Genomic DNA, 20,016 nt, shown 5'->3' with positions numbered 1-20,016 from the left:
GAGCTTTGCTGCGGCTGAGTTGCATGTGTCAGTTCCCTGCCACTCGAGCTTGTCTGCCTTGCAGCAAACTCTTTATTACCCTGCCAGTCCAAACCTTGCCTAGCAGGTAACAATCAGTGAACCCCAATTCCCGAGTTCCCCAGAGACATCTATCTGCAGTGCTCAGCCCCAATGGCTGTAGCACTCACAGAACTTTCTATAGTTCACTGCTCCTTGAAAGAGACAGTATACAGCAGCTTATTAATTTAACTGGTGTTGACAGACCCTCCACTTCAACAAAAGCACAGAGATAGTTTATAGTTAAAAAAAAAAAAAGGTACGTTTATTAATGAAAGGGTATTGGATTAAGTGATAGCAAGTATAAGGAATAAAGCTAGAAATGGTTACAAACAAACAAAAATAAGAATACACTTCTAAAACTTCAATCTAACTTAACAAACTAGAGTCCTTTGTTCAAAGAAGTTTTTCTCACCCATCTTTCTTCCAGTCTGACTGACCAGTTTTTTTAGCCAGGACCCTTCTCAGATCTCAAAGTGCTTGGTTTCTTTGTCTCCTCAGGTGAAGGATAACTTAAATTAGTGGTTGTCTCCCCCTCTTGTCATAGTCCAGTAAACCTTTGAAATGTATTCTTGAAAAGGAAGGCCAGATGAAGTTTCTCTTTCCTACTGAGGTGTAAACACCAGGCTGTTTTCTCCCCCACTTATCAAATCTGTTTACCTTTTATGTAGATGTACCCTCATCAGGACCGGCTCCAGGGTTTTTGCCACCCCAACTGGAGAAAAAAAGCAAAAAAAAAAAAAAAATCTGTGATCGGAGGCAGCTCCAGTGCACCACTTTCTTCTTCAGCAGCAATTTGGCAGCAGGTCCTTCCCTCTGCGAGGGACCAAGGGACCTGCCACCGAATTGCCGCTGAACAGCCTGACGTGCCACCGCTTCCCCTTGGCCCCCCAAGCACATGCTTGCTCAGCTGGTGCCTGGAGCCGGGCCTGACCTTCATTGTCTCCGCCTGGCTGGTCAGAAAAGCATACACACTCTTTTGTCTAGGGCAGACCGGACTAGGTATTGCTGGCCAAGCACATTTTAAGAACATAATTCCAGCACATATTTATAACTCTCTGTACATCCCTGTACATATACCACGTGATGATTTTTGGGACCAGCATGTTATCAGTTTGTATACGATAGATTATGACAACAGTATGTTAGGTGCAATGAGTAGGTCAGGGCTGATGAGTTGATGACACACAGTAGTGAACCATCACTAGGCCTCAGTGCCACAAGAGTACTATCCTCATTTTACGTGGGAAAAGGAGGCACAGAAAAATTAAGTGACCTGCTGAAGATCACACTGGAAGGCTGTGGTAGAGTGGAGAATTGTACCCCACTCTCCAATGTCTCAGTGCAGTGCCCTAACTACAAGCCCATCATCCCCCTCCCCTCCATTTGCTCTTTCCCAGTGGGCATACACAGACTAGGCATGCATGTTTTTGTTTCTTTCTTACTGCAGGGCAAGAGGCCTATGACCCAGTGCAGCCCTGCTCTGACTTTCAGACTGCAAGCTTCTTGCAGGGCACGAAACTTAAGGTCCAGTTTCTTCTGTTCACCTCCTCAAACCCCAGCTGTGGGCAGCTGATATCACTTGGCGATGACATCAAGAACTCCAACTTCAATATCAGCCTGGACACCAAGATAATAATCCATGGCTTCAGGTAAGCGTAAACCGAGCTGGACACTTTCAGTCTCAGCTACCTCAGAGATCTCCTTCTCTCTCCTCATGTCATACCTCAGCTGCTATTACTTATTATTCGTTTTACCATAGCACCTAGGAGCCTTGGTCATGGACCAGAACCCCCAGGTGGTAGGCACAGCACAAACCTAGAATGAAATGATATTCCCTGCCCCAAAGAGTTTATAATCCACAATCAGGCCAGGTGCTTAAACTGGAGGGGAAGATATTCCATATCAAAAGACCTGAATTTCAAAATGTCAATGAAAAATCTAGTCAACATTTCTAATTCCAACCAAAAAAAAGGAGAAAATATTAATATACTTTTTGTGACATTAATTCACCCTCATCTTGAGACGAGCTGCAGAGCTGGTCAAAATACTTCAAATTTCAACATTTCAATTAAATGTTAAAATTTCAAATGTCCACAGGTTTAAAAAATCAGGGATATCCCTCCACCTTCTCCCAAAATTCAGTCTTCTCCCCTGTTTTTTCACTATTTTTCTTCACAAAGAGTCTTTGCTTTGGAGTTTTCTCCCTCTGTTCCCCTAGCCATTCAGTGCCTGGATTTCTTAACCTACTAGAAAGCCTGCCAAACCCACCTTTCTTCTTCTCACCCTGGAGGCAGGGAGTTTGAGCCAGGGTTTTTAAAGCTGTGGTCATTTGGTGGGTTTCTTTTATTGTGAGAGCATCAGCCAGCCCATAGTTGATTTTAAATCATGTTAGTTTAATTTCTGGGGTGAGTGAGACATTATAAAATGAAATCAATAAATAAAATACATGCAGTGGTAAATACATATTTTATGGAAGAGGAATTGTGACACAGAGAGGTTAAAGCCCAAATTTTTCAAGGTATTTAGGCATCGCTGCACTCAATATTGTAATGCCCAACTGATTTAGGAGGCTAAACCTCATTTTAAAAGAGATTTAGGCACTTGGAAGCCAAAATCAAATACCATGGACAATTGACAGGATTTTGGTTCTTGAGTGCCTAAACCCCTTTTAAGAATGGGATTTAGGCTTCTAAATCAATTTGGTGTTCCAGCGCTAAATGCTTTTAAAAATCTGGACCTATGCGATTTGCCCAAGGTCTCTGGTAGCAGAGCTAGGACTAGGAGCTTCTGGTGCCTAGACCTCTACTCTGTTCACTAGATTATACTCTCTGTATGGAAGGAAATTTCTTCTTGACCTTAGCTGGTGATTAGCTTAAGCACTATGGCAAGACTGATGCCTCTGGCAATTTCACTCAAGCTGCTGTCATGAAGGTGTTAGTTTTCATCATGTAAATGTTTGGTTTCTTTCTGACTCATAACGGGCAGGATGGCTATAGGTGAAAACAGTCTGTGAACTGCAGTGAAGGAAGCCTGTTTAGGGCTGTCTGAGAGTAGACAAAACTTTCACCTACCGTATGGCAGTCCCAGCAGGGAGATTTTGAGACACCACCCCAGAGGGGAAGTCTGCGTATGTGCATGCCCCATTTTGGAAGGTATCTGACATATTTATTTCTGATGGCTCACCAGAGCACTGGGCACAAAGCCCTCCTGGATCAATGGACTCATGGGTGCATTCTTCCGAGCTGCCAAGGTGAATCTGGTCGCAGTTGACTGGATTTATGGAGCTACAAGAACCTACCCTGGTGCTGTGGAAAATGTCATGGAGCTGAGCATAGAGATCTCTCGTTTCATCAGCAAGTTGCTGGTAGGTGGAAATGAATGTCTGGGTGGGAGGAGCATGGCCATGGGACAGAAACAGGTGCAAATGCAAACCAACCCAGACAGTAGCTTCCACTCTGACTTCTGCTGTTTATTCCATCATAAGCTCACTGCAGTGGCCAAACAGATACCCAGGTACCCAGATCCTCTTCTCCTGAGTATCACAGCCCAGCTGTGCGCTGAGCTGTCATCTGCTGCTCCAACCCATCAATCCATGGGTCTGTGTAGTAAGGACACTGCCTTTCTCCACCTCTTGACCCCTCTCATTTGCCCCATTGTATAGATTGTCACACACTGGAGTGCCTATCATTGTGTTTTACTATATTGCATTGTACCATACTGCATTGTCATGTCTATATCACAGGACCCACACAGTATTGTATCCTCACATATTGCAGGCAAAGACCTTGATATGCCATTGCTTTCCCCCTGTGTTATCGTTTACATCTGTGAAAAGTGAGTCTCAAACACTATCAAAGCTGTGGTGGTAGGATAAATGTGTTGTGTCCTGTCTCGTTATACTGTATTGCCTCAGAATGCGTTGCCCTGTATCTGTTGCATCCCATTATATTTAACTAGGACTCATGGTATCATATCACATCATATTGACCCTTATTCAGAAAACGCTGAAGTAAGTGCTTTAGTCCCATTCAAGTCAATGGAATCTAACCTATGCAACTAAAACCAATGGAACAAGAGAAAACAACACCAGCATGGGGTGGGGAGGTGAGGAAGCCACGAGAGAGACCTTGTCCTTCTTGTTCCTGCTGAAGGGACATCCAGGTGATGGGGTAGTGTCACCCAACTAGGAGGTTCTGAGGGAAGTGCTCCAGAGTGAAGATAGTCCAAGGGGAGGGAACTTGAAGGGGGCTGAAGGAGATGACCGCTCTGACTTGGAGTGATCTTGTGTGCATGATCAGTATGTCAGAAAGAACTAAGAAAGGATAATATCCACTACTCTTCATTTCTCTCTGGTTACCCACCCTATGCACTGAGAGAAGCTGTGCAGCCCATGAGCAGTGCACAGGACAGGGGACAGCAAACCAGGCTTTGCCACTGATCTGCTGTGTGGCTGTGTAGATCACTTTTCCCTGTGCCTCTGTTTTCCTATCTGTAAAATGGGGGTAAATAATAGACTCACCTCTGAAAAGTGCTTTGAGACCTTGGGGTGAAAAGTACTAACTATTATTACCAACTCCTCAGGCACTCGGAGTGTCAGGGACATCTATCCACCTCATTGGGGTGAGCCTTGGAGCACATGTTGCAGGTCTGGTGGGGCAGTTCCATGGAGGCCAGCTGGGAAGGATTACAGGTATTGTAACATTAGGTCCAAGATTCTCCCAATGGCCCTGAACTGTGAGGACAGAAAGAGCATCTCAAGGTTGATGGGAAGGGATTGATAATGGTCCTTTAGCTGAGAAGTCTTGGGCTTGTGGGTACTTCTGAGCTACAGAGCACTTCAGGAATGTTTTTTCTTGGAATAATGGCCAGCAACCCTCTGATGAGCACAGGATTTCACTTGCAGGTCTCACTGTTCAGACTGTGAAGACCCCATAACATTTTCACACACAGTCAAATTATAAAATTCACACCACTTGCTGGGTGAGTGGAGACCAATTGTCACTGCACCATCAATTAATGATGGGAAATCTAGACCCAATGAGAATGAAAGCATTAATACTTGAGAATAGTTTTGTATGTTCACACTAACACTAAAGAATTGTTTGTGTGACTGAGAGCAATAGGAATGAATTATAAAGAGCTGATCCTTTCAGCTCACAGCTTGTACCATCTTAGAGGAAAAATGTCCTGGCTGGAAAGCCTAATTGGACCTAGTTCTAGGGGAACCACAAAAAAGCTTGCATCAGATGGTCCTTGCTGGCCCCCCAGCACAAAGATCACTCCTACGTTTCCAATACAAAAAGAACAAAAGACATGCTTTCAAGTGAATAGCTCTTATTTCTGATTCAGGAAGAACAACAACAAGCAGGAACAACAGTGCAGCTCCCAAGAGAGAGCACAGTGTGTGTGACTCACTCTGTAGAGCTGCCATGTTGAGCTAGCTCAGTCACAGGGCACACTTTACACTCAGAGGTGCATTACATACAGTCCGTCTAGCTACCTGCATCACAATCCTCTTCCTCTACATTTAAAAAATACGTGCATTATTATGATTAGTTTAGTCTGATTTTAGGTCTGTGTATATGTTATGGCCCAAGTTATTTAGCAGAAGGGGAAATTGGCACATTTCTCTTCCTCTGTTTCCTCATAAGCATTTTGAGATTCACCTTCAACAGTAACATTATTATTTACATCCTCACCAGGCGTATAAAAGTAGCATCATTTTCTTCCCCAGTAATTACATGCTCACCAACCTCACATTCAGGGCCTTCTGCCCTTTCTGAACATTTAACTTGTAACAGTAGCTCAATATGTGTCTTCCTTCTTTCCCCTTTTACCTCTGCCAGGTAAATTACAGGCATCAGTACCTTCTGGCAATTCCCTTTCCCCACTCATTCCCACCCTGTGATTTCACAAGCGTACTAGAAATTATATCCAATTTCCTGTTCCCTTTTGCGGCCTGAAGACATTTGGATCAGCATCTAGATTTCTCGGTGCTAACCTAAACTTTTCCAACCCAAGGTTGGTTCCAGAGTCTGCACTGGCTCTCTTAGGGGGAAGAGGGTGGCAGTGTGTCTGCTGTTAAGACTTTAGTTCTATCTTGGTACAGGGCTGGATCCTGCGGGGCCCAAGTACACAAAAGCCGGCCGTGAGGAGCGCCTGGATCCTGGAGATGCTCTCTTTGTGGAAGCCATTCACACCGATACAGACAGTAATCTGGTTTCTATTCTTTTCAGCCCAGTGCTTCTCCCCACCCTGCATTCATCATTAATGCCCGGGAAAGTGGTTAGTGTATAGCTGTCAGTGTGGCCCAGCGGCTAGCTCCAAGGCCAGATTCACATATAGGCAAACCAGGCACCCGGCTAGGGCCCACATTTTGGGGGAAGGGGCAGGAGGGAGGTGATTTTTTTTACCAATGCAAATTTGTGTGCAAACTGAAAGAACTTCACTCACTTGAGTGAGTGGCATTGCAACCTGGTGCGCCGGGTTGCAGTGCCCCTCAAGTCTGGCCTGGCTGCCCCTCTGTCATGACGAGCAGTGCCCCAAGCAGTGGCAAGGCGAGCAGCCAGTCCTGGCAGATCTACACCATGACCAGACCAGCTGAGGTGAGGGGACTATAGCGCTGTTTGTTATTAGAAGAGAGGGGCCTAGAAAGTGTATGTTTGCCCGGGACCCAGAGTTGGGTTAATCTGGCCCTCGGTGGCTCTTCCTTCTAGGTCAGAAGATAATAGGCTCAAGTCTCACATTAGGATGTGGATGTGTTTTGGTTAGACTTGCTTTCCAGAAGGCTTAACTCAAGCGATAATAAAAATAAATCTGGCCATGAGATCTTTGTCTATACTAGAAGCCCCACCAACAATAGCACCCCTGAGAATTACATTGTAAATTTCCCCAGTGTAAACAAGACAATGTCAAAAAAATTCTCAAACACTGCTCCTCCCTTTGTCTCTCTTCATCCCCAGCACCTGAAAGCAGCAGGATCAATGAATGGGCAGGAAGTCAGGTGGAGGAACACACAGAGAAAGCTTCTGCTGGGACCAGCTCAGCATAGCTCCTGGTTTCGCCAGGAGAAGATTGTTTCTGCTGAAACTAATCAGTCCAGCTCCTCCAAGATTGGGCAGGGGAGAAGGTTTCCTCTCAATTCCTGAACAACCTGAGGCTCTGACAATATATTGCCATTATAGATTCCTTGGCAGCTTTTGCAAAGGTTGGGGTGCAGGATCCAGTGTCCTCACCTTATGTCATCTCTGGTCATTACATACTGCTCCCAAAATGCCCCTGGAGATTTCAATTCAATATTCTTCTTAACTTCCTGTCCTAAACTGTTATGCTGCGCTGATGGGCTCAGTTGAACATTCCCCGTGATTCCTGTGAGTATGTAAGGCCTCATTCCTCCTCCTTCCACTGACTTCAGGGGAGTTACTTCGCATTTATTCTGGTGTAAGCAACAGCAGAATCAGACCCAGAGATAGTACAATTACTTAGTAACATTTGTAAAGCGCTTAGGGGTCAATTTAGATGAAAGATGTTATAGAATAATAATTCTTTGCCTTTCTGTAGCACCTTTCCTCTGAAGACCACAAAGCTCTCTATAGAGACTTATGAATTAAGCTTCATAACTCCTGGAAGAGAAGTCAGTATTATTTCCATTTTACAGCAGGGGGAAACTGATGCCCAGAGACATTAAATGATGTGTCCAAAAATACAGAGATCATCAGTGGCAGGACCAGACATGGAATCTAGGCCTCCTAACTCCTGCTCCTGTGCTCTAACCACTACATATCACTGCCTCTCACAGATAATTATGCAGGGCAAGAACATGGAAAAAGTCTTGCTCTTCATCACAGCCCATCATCTTCTCCTGCAGTGAAGTCACAATGGTGACTGATGACCTCACAGTCATTTCCTGGGAAACATACCATAAAGTCACAAAGCCAGGACACTGACACCACTGGGGATCAGGCAGGGTAGCCCGTAAGGGAGGGGGAAACAACTCCTAATTCAGTTGCAGATCTCTGCAAATAGAGTAAAGGAAAAATAGCAAAAAGGTGACCAGAGAATCGTTTCCCAAATTAAGATTTCTCCCATTCAGTTTCCTTCAGTGTTAAAGTCCCATTAAAACAAAGGCCCAGGTGAACACTCTCCTCCATGCTTCAATACACAAGGATGGAGCAATCTGTACAGCGCAAACAGATGGCAAGACACCTGAAATCCTCCCTTAGACTGGTAAAGAAACCAGCATATTGTGTGTGGGCCTGGGGCCAGCTCAGATACTCTTAGGTACATCCTGTTCTTAAGACTTTGGAACATGGAAAATAGCTGCTTCCTCTAGAATGTTTCCCTAGAGAAGGAGGAGCAGGAATAATAGCTCAGGAGGGTTTTTCGCTCCTTTCAGATTTTGGTATCCGGATTCCTGTAGGCCATATTGATTACTTCATCAATGGAGGCAAAGACCAGCCTGGATGCCCCCGGTTCATCTCATTAGGTGAGAAGGATTCACGGCAAGTTGACAAGGGACGTTCCCTTCATTCCAATTGGTCAGCCTGTAAAGCTGCTGCTTGACTAACAATTCCCACCTGAGCCAGGGCAGGGGTGTGGCAGACACTGCAGCAGGACAGTCAATGTGTAAAGGCCAAGCCACAGCATGACGGTATCATACAAGATCGGCCCATCTTGCCCAAGCTGCCTCTCAGCATTCAGAGAAGAAGAATGCCCAGATAACACTACCTGTGATTATGCAACAACTTAACAGCCAAAACACTAAGCACACCGAGGCCAGGTTTCCACTAGAAACTTTTGCCTGTACCCAGGGGGTGATTTTTTTAATGATATTTGTATACCAGCAAAAGCCCTAGTGTAAATGCAGTTCCACCCGCAAAAAAAGTCATTTTGCCAGTATCGCTTATTTCACTTGGGGAACCAGTATAAGCTATAATGGCAGAAAACCTTTCCTTCTGGTATAAGCTTCATCTACACCAAGAGGGCTTGTCAGTGCAGCTTTGCTGGCAAACCTTTTCTAATGTGGATTAGGCCTTAGAATTTACTGTATATAGGGCTCTCCATCTGTAGGCCTCAGAGCGCTTTATAAAGAAGGATAAGTATCCGTAGCATTATTTTCTAGATTGGGAAACTGAATCAAAGAGAGGCCGAGTGAATTGCTCACAGTCACACAGTGAGTTAGAGGCAGAACTGGGAGCTAATACCTATGACTCCTGAATTGCAGCCTTTTGCTTAGTCCACAGCTCCCATGGAAAGGATGAGTGGAGGGGATTTTGAATGAAAATTTCAAAAACATCTAAGTGACTTGACTTTCAGTGGGACTTGGATGCCTAAATTGCTTAGGCACTTTTGAAAATTGTACCTGATGTGTCCTTCGCAGACAGAATAAAGTGCTTCTTAACTTGCACCCTAGCTATTACTGGGCTGGGCTCTTTAGAAATGCATAGAGCGTCCACATTGGATCAAGAGGTCAGTCCCTTCCTTGTCACTGTTCCTGTAGTCTTGCTTTTTCTTGCAGGGTATAACTATCTGATCTGTGATCACATGAGGGCGGTACATCTCTATGTCAGTGCCCTGGAGAATTCCTGTCCTATGATGGCGTTTCCATGCTCAAGTCATGAAAATTTCCTTGCTGGCCACTGCCTGGACTGTTACAATCCTTTCCTGCTCTCCTGTCCCAGAATAGGTATGATACAAGCCTGGGAACTCCACTGTCCAAAGGGAGAGGAGAGTAGAAACCTGAAGGTCTTTGCTGCAGGGTGAGGCATTTAGATTGGATTTTTTTGAGCTGGGGACGGTCAGGAGCTACTCGGTTTCAGACCTGCCTAGGAAAGCATTCCAAGTGCATCTGTGGGATGAGATGTAAAACCAAGGTTCTGAACACCTGCGGCCACTGAACACCCGATGGCACATTCCATAAAGGGAGGAAATGAATGTCAGCAAAGTCCCCAGATCTACTCCCCTGCCAAAGGTTAGATTTGTAGCTGACCCCTCCCTCTGAACAGACTAAATCAAAATCCTGAATCCAAATTCCTCTGAACTTGGGGCAGGTTAGAAATCTGAGTTCAGATCTGGATCCAAAGTCTGTGGTTTGGGACCAACTTTAGCGTTAAACCTGGTATCCTGGCCAAATTCCAATGTGAATAATTCAGTTCCTGCTCAGGGCTTGTCTACACTAACATTTAGTTCACAGCAAGCTGGGGTGTAAATCTACCCTGCACTATCCTGCTGCACACTAAGTATCTGTGTGGACCCTGCTGATGTGCATTAACTGCTCCTTAGTGCACTTTGATGAATTGGGAGTAAATCAAAGTGCACAAATGAACCATTAGTGTATATCAGCAGGGTCCACATGGACACTTAGTGCACAGCAGGCTAGTGCAGGTAGATTTACACCCCAGCTTGCCACGTAATCAATGTTTGTGTGGATAAGCCCTTACATTCCCACCTGAAGTTTCAATAGGAGATGTTGTTCACTTACCTGCCTGACCAATGTGCACTTAAGTCAAAAAGTTTGGCTAGTTCAGAGAAGCAGCCAGAGTGTTTACCCTAAACTGAGCTGAACCTGAACTTCAATCCTTTTGAGATTCACCCATTGCTCCTACATCAGGATACTGGCCAACAGTGGCTCTCTTCACCCCAGAGGTGGCTGCATTCCAGTACTGGGAGGACTCTCTCATGCTCCCCTGAGCTTGAGCTGTGCTGGGGGTGGGAGGAGGTGCACTGCTGGAAAGCCACTGGCTGGAAGCATTTTGCCCCTGAAAGGTATGGTACCTTCTTTGGTGCTGGGGAAATGCATAATAGGAGTCACTAGCCCTCCCTCCAGCACAGCCAGCCTGTTTTCCCTAGGTACATGCTGCACAAAGTGAGGATGAAACCGTACCACCCTGACTGGGAAGCCTTTTTACACTCACTTGACAGATGCAAAGGATGGCACAGGCTGTAGGGCAGTGGGGAATCAGGCCTAGAGGCTACAGTATTGTCATCATGGAGCATGCCTGGATGCCCAGGTGACTCTCCTTACTTCTGGCTGCCCTGGTGATCACAGCGGTGTAACGCTGGGTGTGCTGGTGCAACCCTGCAGTGGAGAGCAGCTGGGATGCAGACACTGTGGGCCTGTTCCTGACCTCACTGATGCTGGAGATAAGTAAAGACTATGTTGATCCACATCAAAATAGTGGGATAGGTGAGAAATGAATCAGGTGTTCCTGCCACCCGTTCCCTCCAGGCCTTTACCCCTCCGCCTTGGCTTCATTTCTTCCCCTAGGGCTGTTGGAGCGCGGTGGAGTCAGCGTGGCAAAGCTCCCCGAGGAGGTGAAAGTTTACTTGGTGACTGCCTCCTCAGCCCCATACTGCAGTAAGTAGCAAAGAGAGAAGGAAGCCAGGCTTCTGGCATGAATGAACTATGGAGACTTTCCATTTATGTCAGTGCTCCTGAAGACAGTCACTGTCATTGCCTGGAACATGTCGGTCCTTCCCCTGCTCCCAGTGGAAACTGTAGATGCTTTGAGAAATGGATTCAGAGTGTATCTGGCTTCATGGTAGCTTCTGTAAATCCCTCAATACCTGCTGCAGAAATGCTGTATTGTGCTGTGCCATGGTGCTCAGTGAGGGACAACAGATACTGTCGTGCCCCGCACACACGCTCCTCAGCAAGTCTCACTACCCCTAGGCCTTCTTCAGCAGCTATACACTGGAGGAGTGGAGAAGGGACTGCTTTCACCAGCCATAGAAGAACATCACTGTTACAAATGCTGGGATAACCCAAGCCACTGTCCTCTTCTGAGTTATGGGCCAGCTTCTCCATCCAGTTCCATACCCATTGACTCCTGGAGAGATACTCCATTTTCCACTGGTGTACCTGAGAGTAGAATCTGGCCCTAGAAGGCGTTTGAGATCTGGCCCTCAGCCTAATTTCATGCCACACTCCTGGAGACTATAGAGGATAATAGGCCTGATTCTTCTCTCACTTCCACCAGTGTTACACCGGTGTAACTTCACTAGTCTCAGTGAAGTTCCTCCTGATTTACACTAATACAAGAGGCGACATGGCTCCCGCCGACACCCTCATTTTCTCTCTGCCGCCCTCCCCACTCTCTGGCTCTATGTCTGTCTGACTCTCACTCTCAGAAAGTAACAGTGAGGAATGGAGTCCCAACAGTGAACAAGTATATTTCCAACTGAGCAGGCAGTCTGTTCCCTTTTTTTGTCAAAGCTTTGCTTAATCTGCTCCATATGGTGCTGGAGAGGTCAGAGCATGCAGGGGGTGAGGACGGACAGCCCTCCTATTGGTACAAGGCGAGGGTTAGTGCTGAAGGCATGGTCCAGCCAGGGACTTGTTCCCTCACTCTGTCGTGTGCTGTCTGTTGCCCAGTGTACCACAGCCTGGTGGAGTTTCACTTGCAGCAGAAGAGAAGCTTGGTCACCAACCTTGAGATCACCTTCCGCAGCAGCAACTCTACAGCCAGCGTGAAGATCACCATGTGAGTGACAATGTGCACCTCTGACCTGTCTTTACTCCCTCATCTTCCTTGTTGCAGGCACAAAGATGTCCTCCTAAGCCATGTATGTGCATAGCGGTAGCACAAGTAACCACATGCAATTACCACGAGGTGTCCTAGTAATGTAACTGAGTAGTTGATAACCTAGCTGCTGGCAAAGAGAGGGACATCCAGCAAATACCAACCTCCCTTCCAGGGTCTGGCCATACATACCTGACTAATCAGGCAGCTGCCCTGATGCCCCTGAGATGTGAGCTGAAAATGGCTATGGAGACATAAGCGTTTCTGTGCAGCAGGACAGTGGTTAACTGATCCATTGTAACTGCAAGTATCAGAGGGGTAGCCGTGCTAGTCTGGATCTGTAAAAGCAGCAGAGAATCCTGTGGCACCTTATAGACTAACAGACGTTTTGGAGCGTGAGCTTTCGTGGGTGAATACCCACTTCGTCAGACGCAGCTGCAGTTACTCAGCAATGAACCTAGGAGAGGGGAATCCACCGAGACTGAGGACAGAGGCAGGTTTGGGACAGTAAGATCCACCTGGAACCTGCCATCTCCCCCCAAATTGTATCTGAATTAAAGGACCAGCTTCTTTGACCCCTCCCTGCCCTGTGTCCTAATTCCGCTGGGCTTTCCCCAGCAAAGGAGAGTGCCCAGCAGGCACAGAGCCAGTCTTGCTGGCTTCTACAGCTCCTTTGTCCCTTCCCTCAACCTCCAGCAGGATGTGTGCTGGGGGCCAAAGCCAGAGCAGCACCAGAGCTAGCTCCCAGATGGCCCCTTTCTGTTGAGCCGAGCAGCAACTCCACTCAGCACAAAGTCTGGTCCAGATCTTTGAAGTGTTCTGCCTCTATGCCTGGGACCAAGAGCAGCAGGGCTGAGATACTCAGGGAAGGGCTGTTTCCATGGGATTTCCAGCCTGGCCAGTAACAGGAAGCACCATACATCTCCATTGATTTCCAGCCTAACGTTGCAGACCAAAGAAGTTTAGATGAATTCCGATAAGCAGCCAACCTTCTGGAGCTTGAACAGATACAAATCAAACCTCTGAGTTACAGACAAGTGCAGCCCAGGAAAGTTTAAGGCCAGGTCTACGTTTCCCAACAATGTGTGTGTGGGTGCTTGGATCTGGGCCCCGCTCTACTCTAAACCTTGGTGGCTCAGTAATGACTATTTGAGGCAAACAGCCATTCTGGTCATTTAAGGATGTCCACCAGGTGGCATGTGAGCTCAAGAAGGACAGGACATATGGAAATTGGTTGAGTTACAGATAGAGCCCTCTGAGGATTCAAAATTTGTATCCATATCCAATCCGCAAACATGGTCTGCAGATACAAGATTTTCAGAGATTTGCAGGGCTCTTGTTACAGACATGCAATCTAGGCCTTGTCTGTAGTTATACTGCTCTCTCTCTCTTTCTCTCTTTCACGCACACACACACACATGCTTTTAATCCAGAGTAAGAGTGGCTTTTTTTTTGGTTTTGCTTAAACCCCTTCTCCAAGCAACATAATCTCACCTGAAAAAAGACCCTCTCATACCATAATAAGAGTGTCTGCCTGGGGTGAGCTCTACCAGTATAACTATATCAGCTTAAATTCACATCTCAGGTTATACAGAAGAAGCTTCCCATGCAGCTATAGCCTAGACTTCCTACGTAATCAGGCCAACAGTTTCAAACTTGGTTGCCTGCTTGCTTCCAAGTCTATATTTAGGCACTTAAATAGGTGACCAGACTTTCAAGGGTGTTGAGCACTCAGCAGCTCCCAGGGACTTCAGTAGGATTTGTGGGTGCTCAGCACTTCTGAAAACATGTTGGGGTTGGGTTTTTTTGATGCCTACATGTGGAGTTAGGACCCTAACTATAACCATCCAGCTTTGAAATGTTTGGCCATCATGTGCTCAGTCCCGCAGAGCCTCCACACACAGCACTATCATTAAAGTCAACCGGAGTTCCATACACACAGGATTACTGGTGATAAAATTAACCAACCCTCTTTGAAATCCAGTGACTCTCTTCCCATTTGTTGGGGTGCATCCCACATGTTGAGTGCATGCTGCAGAAAGAAGGATTTCCCTTGCTTTGTTTTACATTTTCTTACCATTCATTTCTCTTACTTTATTTTCTGAGAACTGCAAACCAGACACAATGAGCCAAATTCCTTCCCATGTAACTCCACTAAAATCAATGCAATTACAGTAGGGATTAACAGGCCTCATTGTTCTTTATAAAACAGGCTTTTTCTTAGTGGATCTTATCAATACTCCTTACAGTCCTTTACCCTCTTGCTGGCAGTGGCCAGCACCTGACATTTCAAAGAAGGCAACATCCTCCACCCCATGCTTTGCCCACTTCATAATGTTCCTGGCCATCTGTGCAACGTTTAGTGCTGTATTTGTTGGAGTGTCAGGATAGGATTACAAGACAGAGGGACAGAGCAGTGAATATTTGCTGATCTGGGGGAGCTGCTTTAATCATGTGGTATTAGAAGAAAGATACACAGCCACACCCACACATTCTCCAGCCTTTGAAGAGGAAGGGCATATAACACAGAGAGATCCCCCTGGAGGAGGAGAGAGGTCTATTGGGACAGAGCCTCCCACCTCTCATGAAGTTTCAGATTGCCATAGAAGGATCCTTAGATCTCACCAAGTTCTATGCGGGTTCCTGTTAACAACCCCACCATCTCCAATGTTTCAGTAGACACCTGTGTCCCCATTCCCCCTTGCATGCTCACACACTACTGAGAGTTCGCCCCTTGTTCTCATTCACATCCCTCCCTCTGCCTTGCAGACCTAAGCAGCAGCAACTGGGCAAAGCGGTGCTGGCTCACCCAGTCCCACTGTGCCAGATAGATGCAGTGACGCTGAAGTATCTCCCCAAGTTGCAAATCTGGAGGAAGGACAAGGCCATCATCATTGGCAACTTCTGTACAACCGCACTGCCTGTCAGTAATCGGTAAGCAGGAGACATCCCTTGAGCTCACTCCAGCCAGAGTGCCTTTTTGGCTGGCTCAGTACTTCCGCTTCTCACCCTGTGTGACAACACAACTCCTCTTGGGGTCACACAGAAGCTAAGCATGTTAGTTAGAGCTTCTCCATTTTCTCTTCTCTGCCTGTTGCTGGATACCACATACAGCAGAAATGAAGGAGATATTGGGGAAGGGCTGAGGTGCCACAAAGGCCTCTGTATTCACTCGCCCCCCAACCCTTTCTTTGCCTGCATACACACAGAGACAATTCAGGAAATGAATTACATGGGAGACACCCCTGATTTTAATGGATGAGCCCCACTGCTTCTTGTCTGTGCAGCACAGACTGTGCCAGAGACTGTGAACCATTGGAGCAAAGCAAATGTTTTGGGTTTGTTGTTTTTTTTACAAAGTATTTTGTCACCAAACAATGCATTTCGGCAGGTTCCAAAGTTATTTGCCAAATTTGGGTCATCAAATAGTTTTGGTTTGAAACAATATTTTTTTAGGTTGTTTTTTTTTTATTTGACTTTTTTTTTTTTTGAAATAATGTGTTTTATTTTAAGCAGCCTGGATAATTTTTCCTGGACTTTAAATTCAGCTTCTGAACCAAAAATTCCATTATTTGCTGAACTGTAGTTACCATCCAGCCCTAGTTAGCATCTCCAAAGCAGGACAAACCAAATGCAAACCTGTCTAACCGGGATGAGGTTCTCACCTTAATGCAGCATTCCCGACAACCAGTGTTATGTTCCCAGCATACACACAGAGAAGTTAGATAAAAACATAAATACTCTTAATGGAAGATTGCAACATAACACTACTTTATTGCTTAGAATTCAAAACAATAACACACATGATCCCAAAAACAGAGAGAGACAAAGCAAGCTGCTCCCTAAGACAGAGAGGCACACGTCACCCCACCTTTCTTTAAGCTGGCTCTTTCCAGTCTGACTGTTTGCATGCTTTGCTACAGAGCCCACTAGCCTACATGCAGGACCAGGAAACCTCCCTCACACTTAAAGTGAGAGCTTGCAATTCCAACACAGCCCTTGATATACCATAAGCAGACCCCTAGACTGCACCCCATAGTCATTAGGAGACATACTCCTCATTTTATGCCTAGAGAGCCCATCCGAAAGCTAGACAGAGCAGGGCTTTTGTACAGGTGCACAAGCAGAAGAGGACACAAGAAGCCTCCCCACTCTCATACCCCCACACATAGAGAAGGTGCTACTGTTTCTCCAGAGTTCTTTTGAGGACTGTTTTTTTCCAGTGCCCCCTGGAAAGCAAAAGACCCACAAAGGTGTTAGGGGGATGGCAGAGTCATGATGTTATGTCCCCAACACCAGTTTGCAAGGACCAGCTGGATACACAGGGGAACGCATGCTGCACCTTCCTAAAGGCTGGTGCAGCAGCTGTGATCCCTTGCATGCTGAAATTCTGGGAAGCATTGTGCTTCCCCTTCCACAGCGCCCCCTAGTCAGGGGTGTGCCTAAATGGTACAATCTGGCCCATCACCTCTGACTGTTTGAGTGCGATGGCAAAGCCAAATTTGAAGCATCAGCGTGTGATGCCAGTTCTATGTGTACTGATCTGGCACCCTGTGAAAGCCCATATTCCTCAACACATTGTCTTCGCAGAGAAACCCAAAATCTGAGACTCCTCTAACTAATGTAACAGCAACCGTGAAAAGGTGGAGATCAGAAAGAGTCCCTCTGAGGCTAGTCCTTTGACACCAGCAGGTTTTCACCCTTGGTTGTTTTAAGATTTGCCTAACTCCAGTATGCTTCTCTCACAGTGAGAAGATGTTTTGCCTGTCTCAGTATGTGTCCCTGACAGCGACCAGGCCCTTTGAACATGACCTGGCAGTGGTCTGTGCATAGGAGAGTCCCCTGGAGCATGTAGCATGCACAGGCACAGTGCTGGGCTCCAAAATTTACTTCCTCCCTCTGGACAATACTTCCTCCAAAAAGGACAGAACCAGTTGGATTTTTCATCCACCCACCTTGAGGATAGAATGAATAACAGCTCTGGGAAGAGAAGTGCACTGCCGAAAGGAAAGACTATGGTCAAGTGGTCAGAGCAGCAGATTGGCAGTTAGGACTAGTGGGCTCTATTCCCAGCTCTACAAATGCACCATTGTGAGACCTTGGACAAATCGCTTAATCTTGGCTTCTCCCTTTGTCAAAGGGGCTGATAATGCTCATCTTTCAAGAAGATCGTGAGTGTCGGTTAATTCCTTAATGTTTCCAAAGTGCTTTGAGATCTTCACATTAAATGCCCCAGACATGCAAATATTATTGCTATTAGTGAACATGCAGCTGTATGGCTTTGGTTTTGTAGGGGAAGGGGTCATTCCCCTAGCAACACACACACACAGACGTGAAAATAACTAGTCCGGGCCATGGATGCCAACAGAGTTGGAGGCCCTCTTGATTTCATATGAGTGGTCCTGCAGAGTAATCAGCATTGATATGTTTTTTCTTATCATGACAAGACTCCAGCTGCTATTCTGGCTATCTGATTGTCATTTTGTCCATGGGTCTCTTTGGCAAAGCTGATGTGGCCTGTTCTTGGATACTCAGATTTATCAGAGCCAGGAATGTTCAAATATCAAAACAGACCATTTATTAGTAAGAAAAAAACCACACCAAAACCACTCTGAAAAATAAGGCTCATCCCTAATTCAGGAACTCATCTACATTTAGATGCTCAATAGCCCTGGCAGTTGGAGATCAAGAGATACAGCCAGAGGAGTCAGTGACGAGCTCTGCTCCGAGGGCTGGACAATCTTTCTGCAACTTCTTCTGCAAGAGCTTTGCATCTAGCCTTGGGAGAGTGGCCCTGCGCCTGGACACTCAGGCCTTTCCTGGCAGTAGTCTCTCAGCCAGAGCTCATCAGTCTCTTTAGGGCCAGTCCCTTTCCTCAGGGGTTTCCCAATCAAACATGTTTTAATAAATACCTAAGAACATCAGGGTTCTAACCCCTGAATTGGCCACCTCACCAGACAGACAGACTTGAGGTGGAGAAGCCCTTTCCTTGCATGAAAGAAATAGAACACAGAGGTCAAGAGAACAGCTGGCCAGCAGAAACAAGTCGGGACAAGAGCAAAGGAGAGGCCTTCATCTGGAGCCAGGAGGCTTCCCCACCATGACAAGATTCAGAACCCTACAGATGGGTAATTGGGTTGGGGAGGGAAGGGAGTGAAGAAAGAACCCTACAAAACTTGGGTCCTGCGCTCATCCCTTGGGACAGCAGTTGCCCATCCAGTTTATAGGAGTCTATCCCTATCGGGCATGTTTTCTAATCCTTTAATCATTCGTGTGGCTCTTCCCTCTCCAGTTTATCAACCTCCTTCTTGAATTGTGGACAGTGGAACAGGACACACTATTCCAGCAGCAGTCTCACCAGGGCCAAATACAGAGATAAAATAACCTCTCTACTCCGACTCGAGATTCCTCTGTTTATGCCTCCCAGGATTGCATTAGCTCCTTTGGCAACAGTGTTGCACTGGGAACTCATATTCAGCATATTATCCACCACGACCCCCAAATCTTTTTCAGAGTCTCTGCTTCCCAGGATGAAACCCTCCCATTCTATAAATATGGCTACATTTCTTTCTTAGATGGCTACATTTACATTTAGCCATATTAAAATGCATATTGTTTGCTTGCACCCAGTTTACCATGCAATCCGGATTGCTCTGTATCAGTGAACTGTCCTTTTCATTATTTACCACCCTCCAATTTTTGTGTCAGCTGCAAACTTTATAAGTGATGATTTTATGTAAGAATCATGGGGGGGGGGCACACCCTGGTGGGAAGTTCACAAGGGAGAGTGCACCTACCCTTCTGCTGGCTTCTCTGGGGGACTCAGCAGAGCCCCAGTCCTTTGAGGGCTTGATTTTTCTTCTAGCTGGGTGTGGTGGCAGGGGGTGCAGGGGGCCGCTCCCTTCCTGCCATGCATGTGTTCTGAGCTTCATGTATCAGTGCTTGTGACAACAGTCATAGGTGCCAATTCCATGTGTGCTCAGGGGCCCAGGCACCCACAGAAAAAAATAGGGGGTGCTCAGCACATACCAGCCACAGCTGTTCGCCAGCGCCACCAATCAGCTGTTGGCAGCTGGCAGGAGGCACTTGGGGAGGGTGGAGAGCAGTGAGTGGCGGGCAGGCGGCCTGGGGGACCTCAGGGTAGGGGGCGGAGCAGAGGCGGGAAGAGGCAGAGCAAGGCCAGGGCCTCAGGGGGAGGGGTAGAGTGGGGGCAGATCCTCAGGGCAGAGTGAGAGTGGAGCACCCATCGGGAAAAATAAAAGTCAGCACTGATGACAGCAGTTGTCTTTTGCATGGATACCTCAGAGTAGCAATATGTATTAACAGCTACCTCAGGGTCTACCCGACAGCTCAGGGGGTGGTGGCTACCTTGCTGTGTTGTTTAATGGCACTGAACAGACTTCCACTCCTTTGCTAAGGGGAAGGCAACAGCTCT

The 20,016-nt window shown here is 46.6% G+C and overlaps 1 protein-coding gene across 2 annotated transcripts in view; it reads left to right on the top strand.

Annotated features, from left to right (window-relative positions):
• Positions 1 to 19,212, top strand: part of PLA1A (phospholipase A1 member A) — a 33,521-nt gene extending 14,309 nt beyond the window's left edge. Inside the window, exons 3-12 of one of the 2 annotated variants that reach the window (XM_032799924.2) lie at positions 1,508 to 1,709; positions 3,247 to 3,424; positions 4,642 to 4,750; positions 6,170 to 6,271; positions 8,456 to 8,545; positions 9,578 to 9,745; positions 11,327 to 11,416; positions 12,434 to 12,542; positions 15,351 to 15,515; positions 17,330 to 19,212. In XM_032799924.2, coding sequence (XP_032655815.1) covers positions 1,508 to 1,709; positions 3,247 to 3,424; positions 4,642 to 4,750; positions 6,170 to 6,271; positions 8,456 to 8,545; positions 9,578 to 9,745; positions 11,327 to 11,416; positions 12,434 to 12,542; positions 15,351 to 15,515; positions 17,330 to 17,414 — 1,298 coding nt within the window. In that variant the 3' untranslated portion in view covers positions 17,415 to 19,212. The remainder of the gene's footprint in view (positions 1 to 1,507; positions 1,710 to 3,246; positions 3,425 to 4,641; positions 4,751 to 6,169; positions 6,272 to 8,455; positions 8,546 to 9,577; positions 9,746 to 11,326; positions 11,417 to 12,433; positions 12,543 to 15,350; positions 15,516 to 17,329) is intronic. The other variant, XM_075071913.1, reaches the window with a different exon arrangement.
• Positions 19,213 to 20,016: the final 804 nt, after the last annotated feature.

Source organism: Chelonoidis abingdonii, chromosome 1 (assembly GCF_003597395.2).
Source record: "Chelonoidis abingdonii isolate Lonesome George chromosome 1, CheloAbing_2.0, whole genome shotgun sequence".
In the NCBI taxonomy this organism is placed as follows: domain Eukaryota; kingdom Metazoa; phylum Chordata; order Testudines; family Testudinidae; genus Chelonoidis; species Chelonoidis abingdonii.
This window is presented reverse-complemented; position numbering and strand designations above follow the sequence as displayed.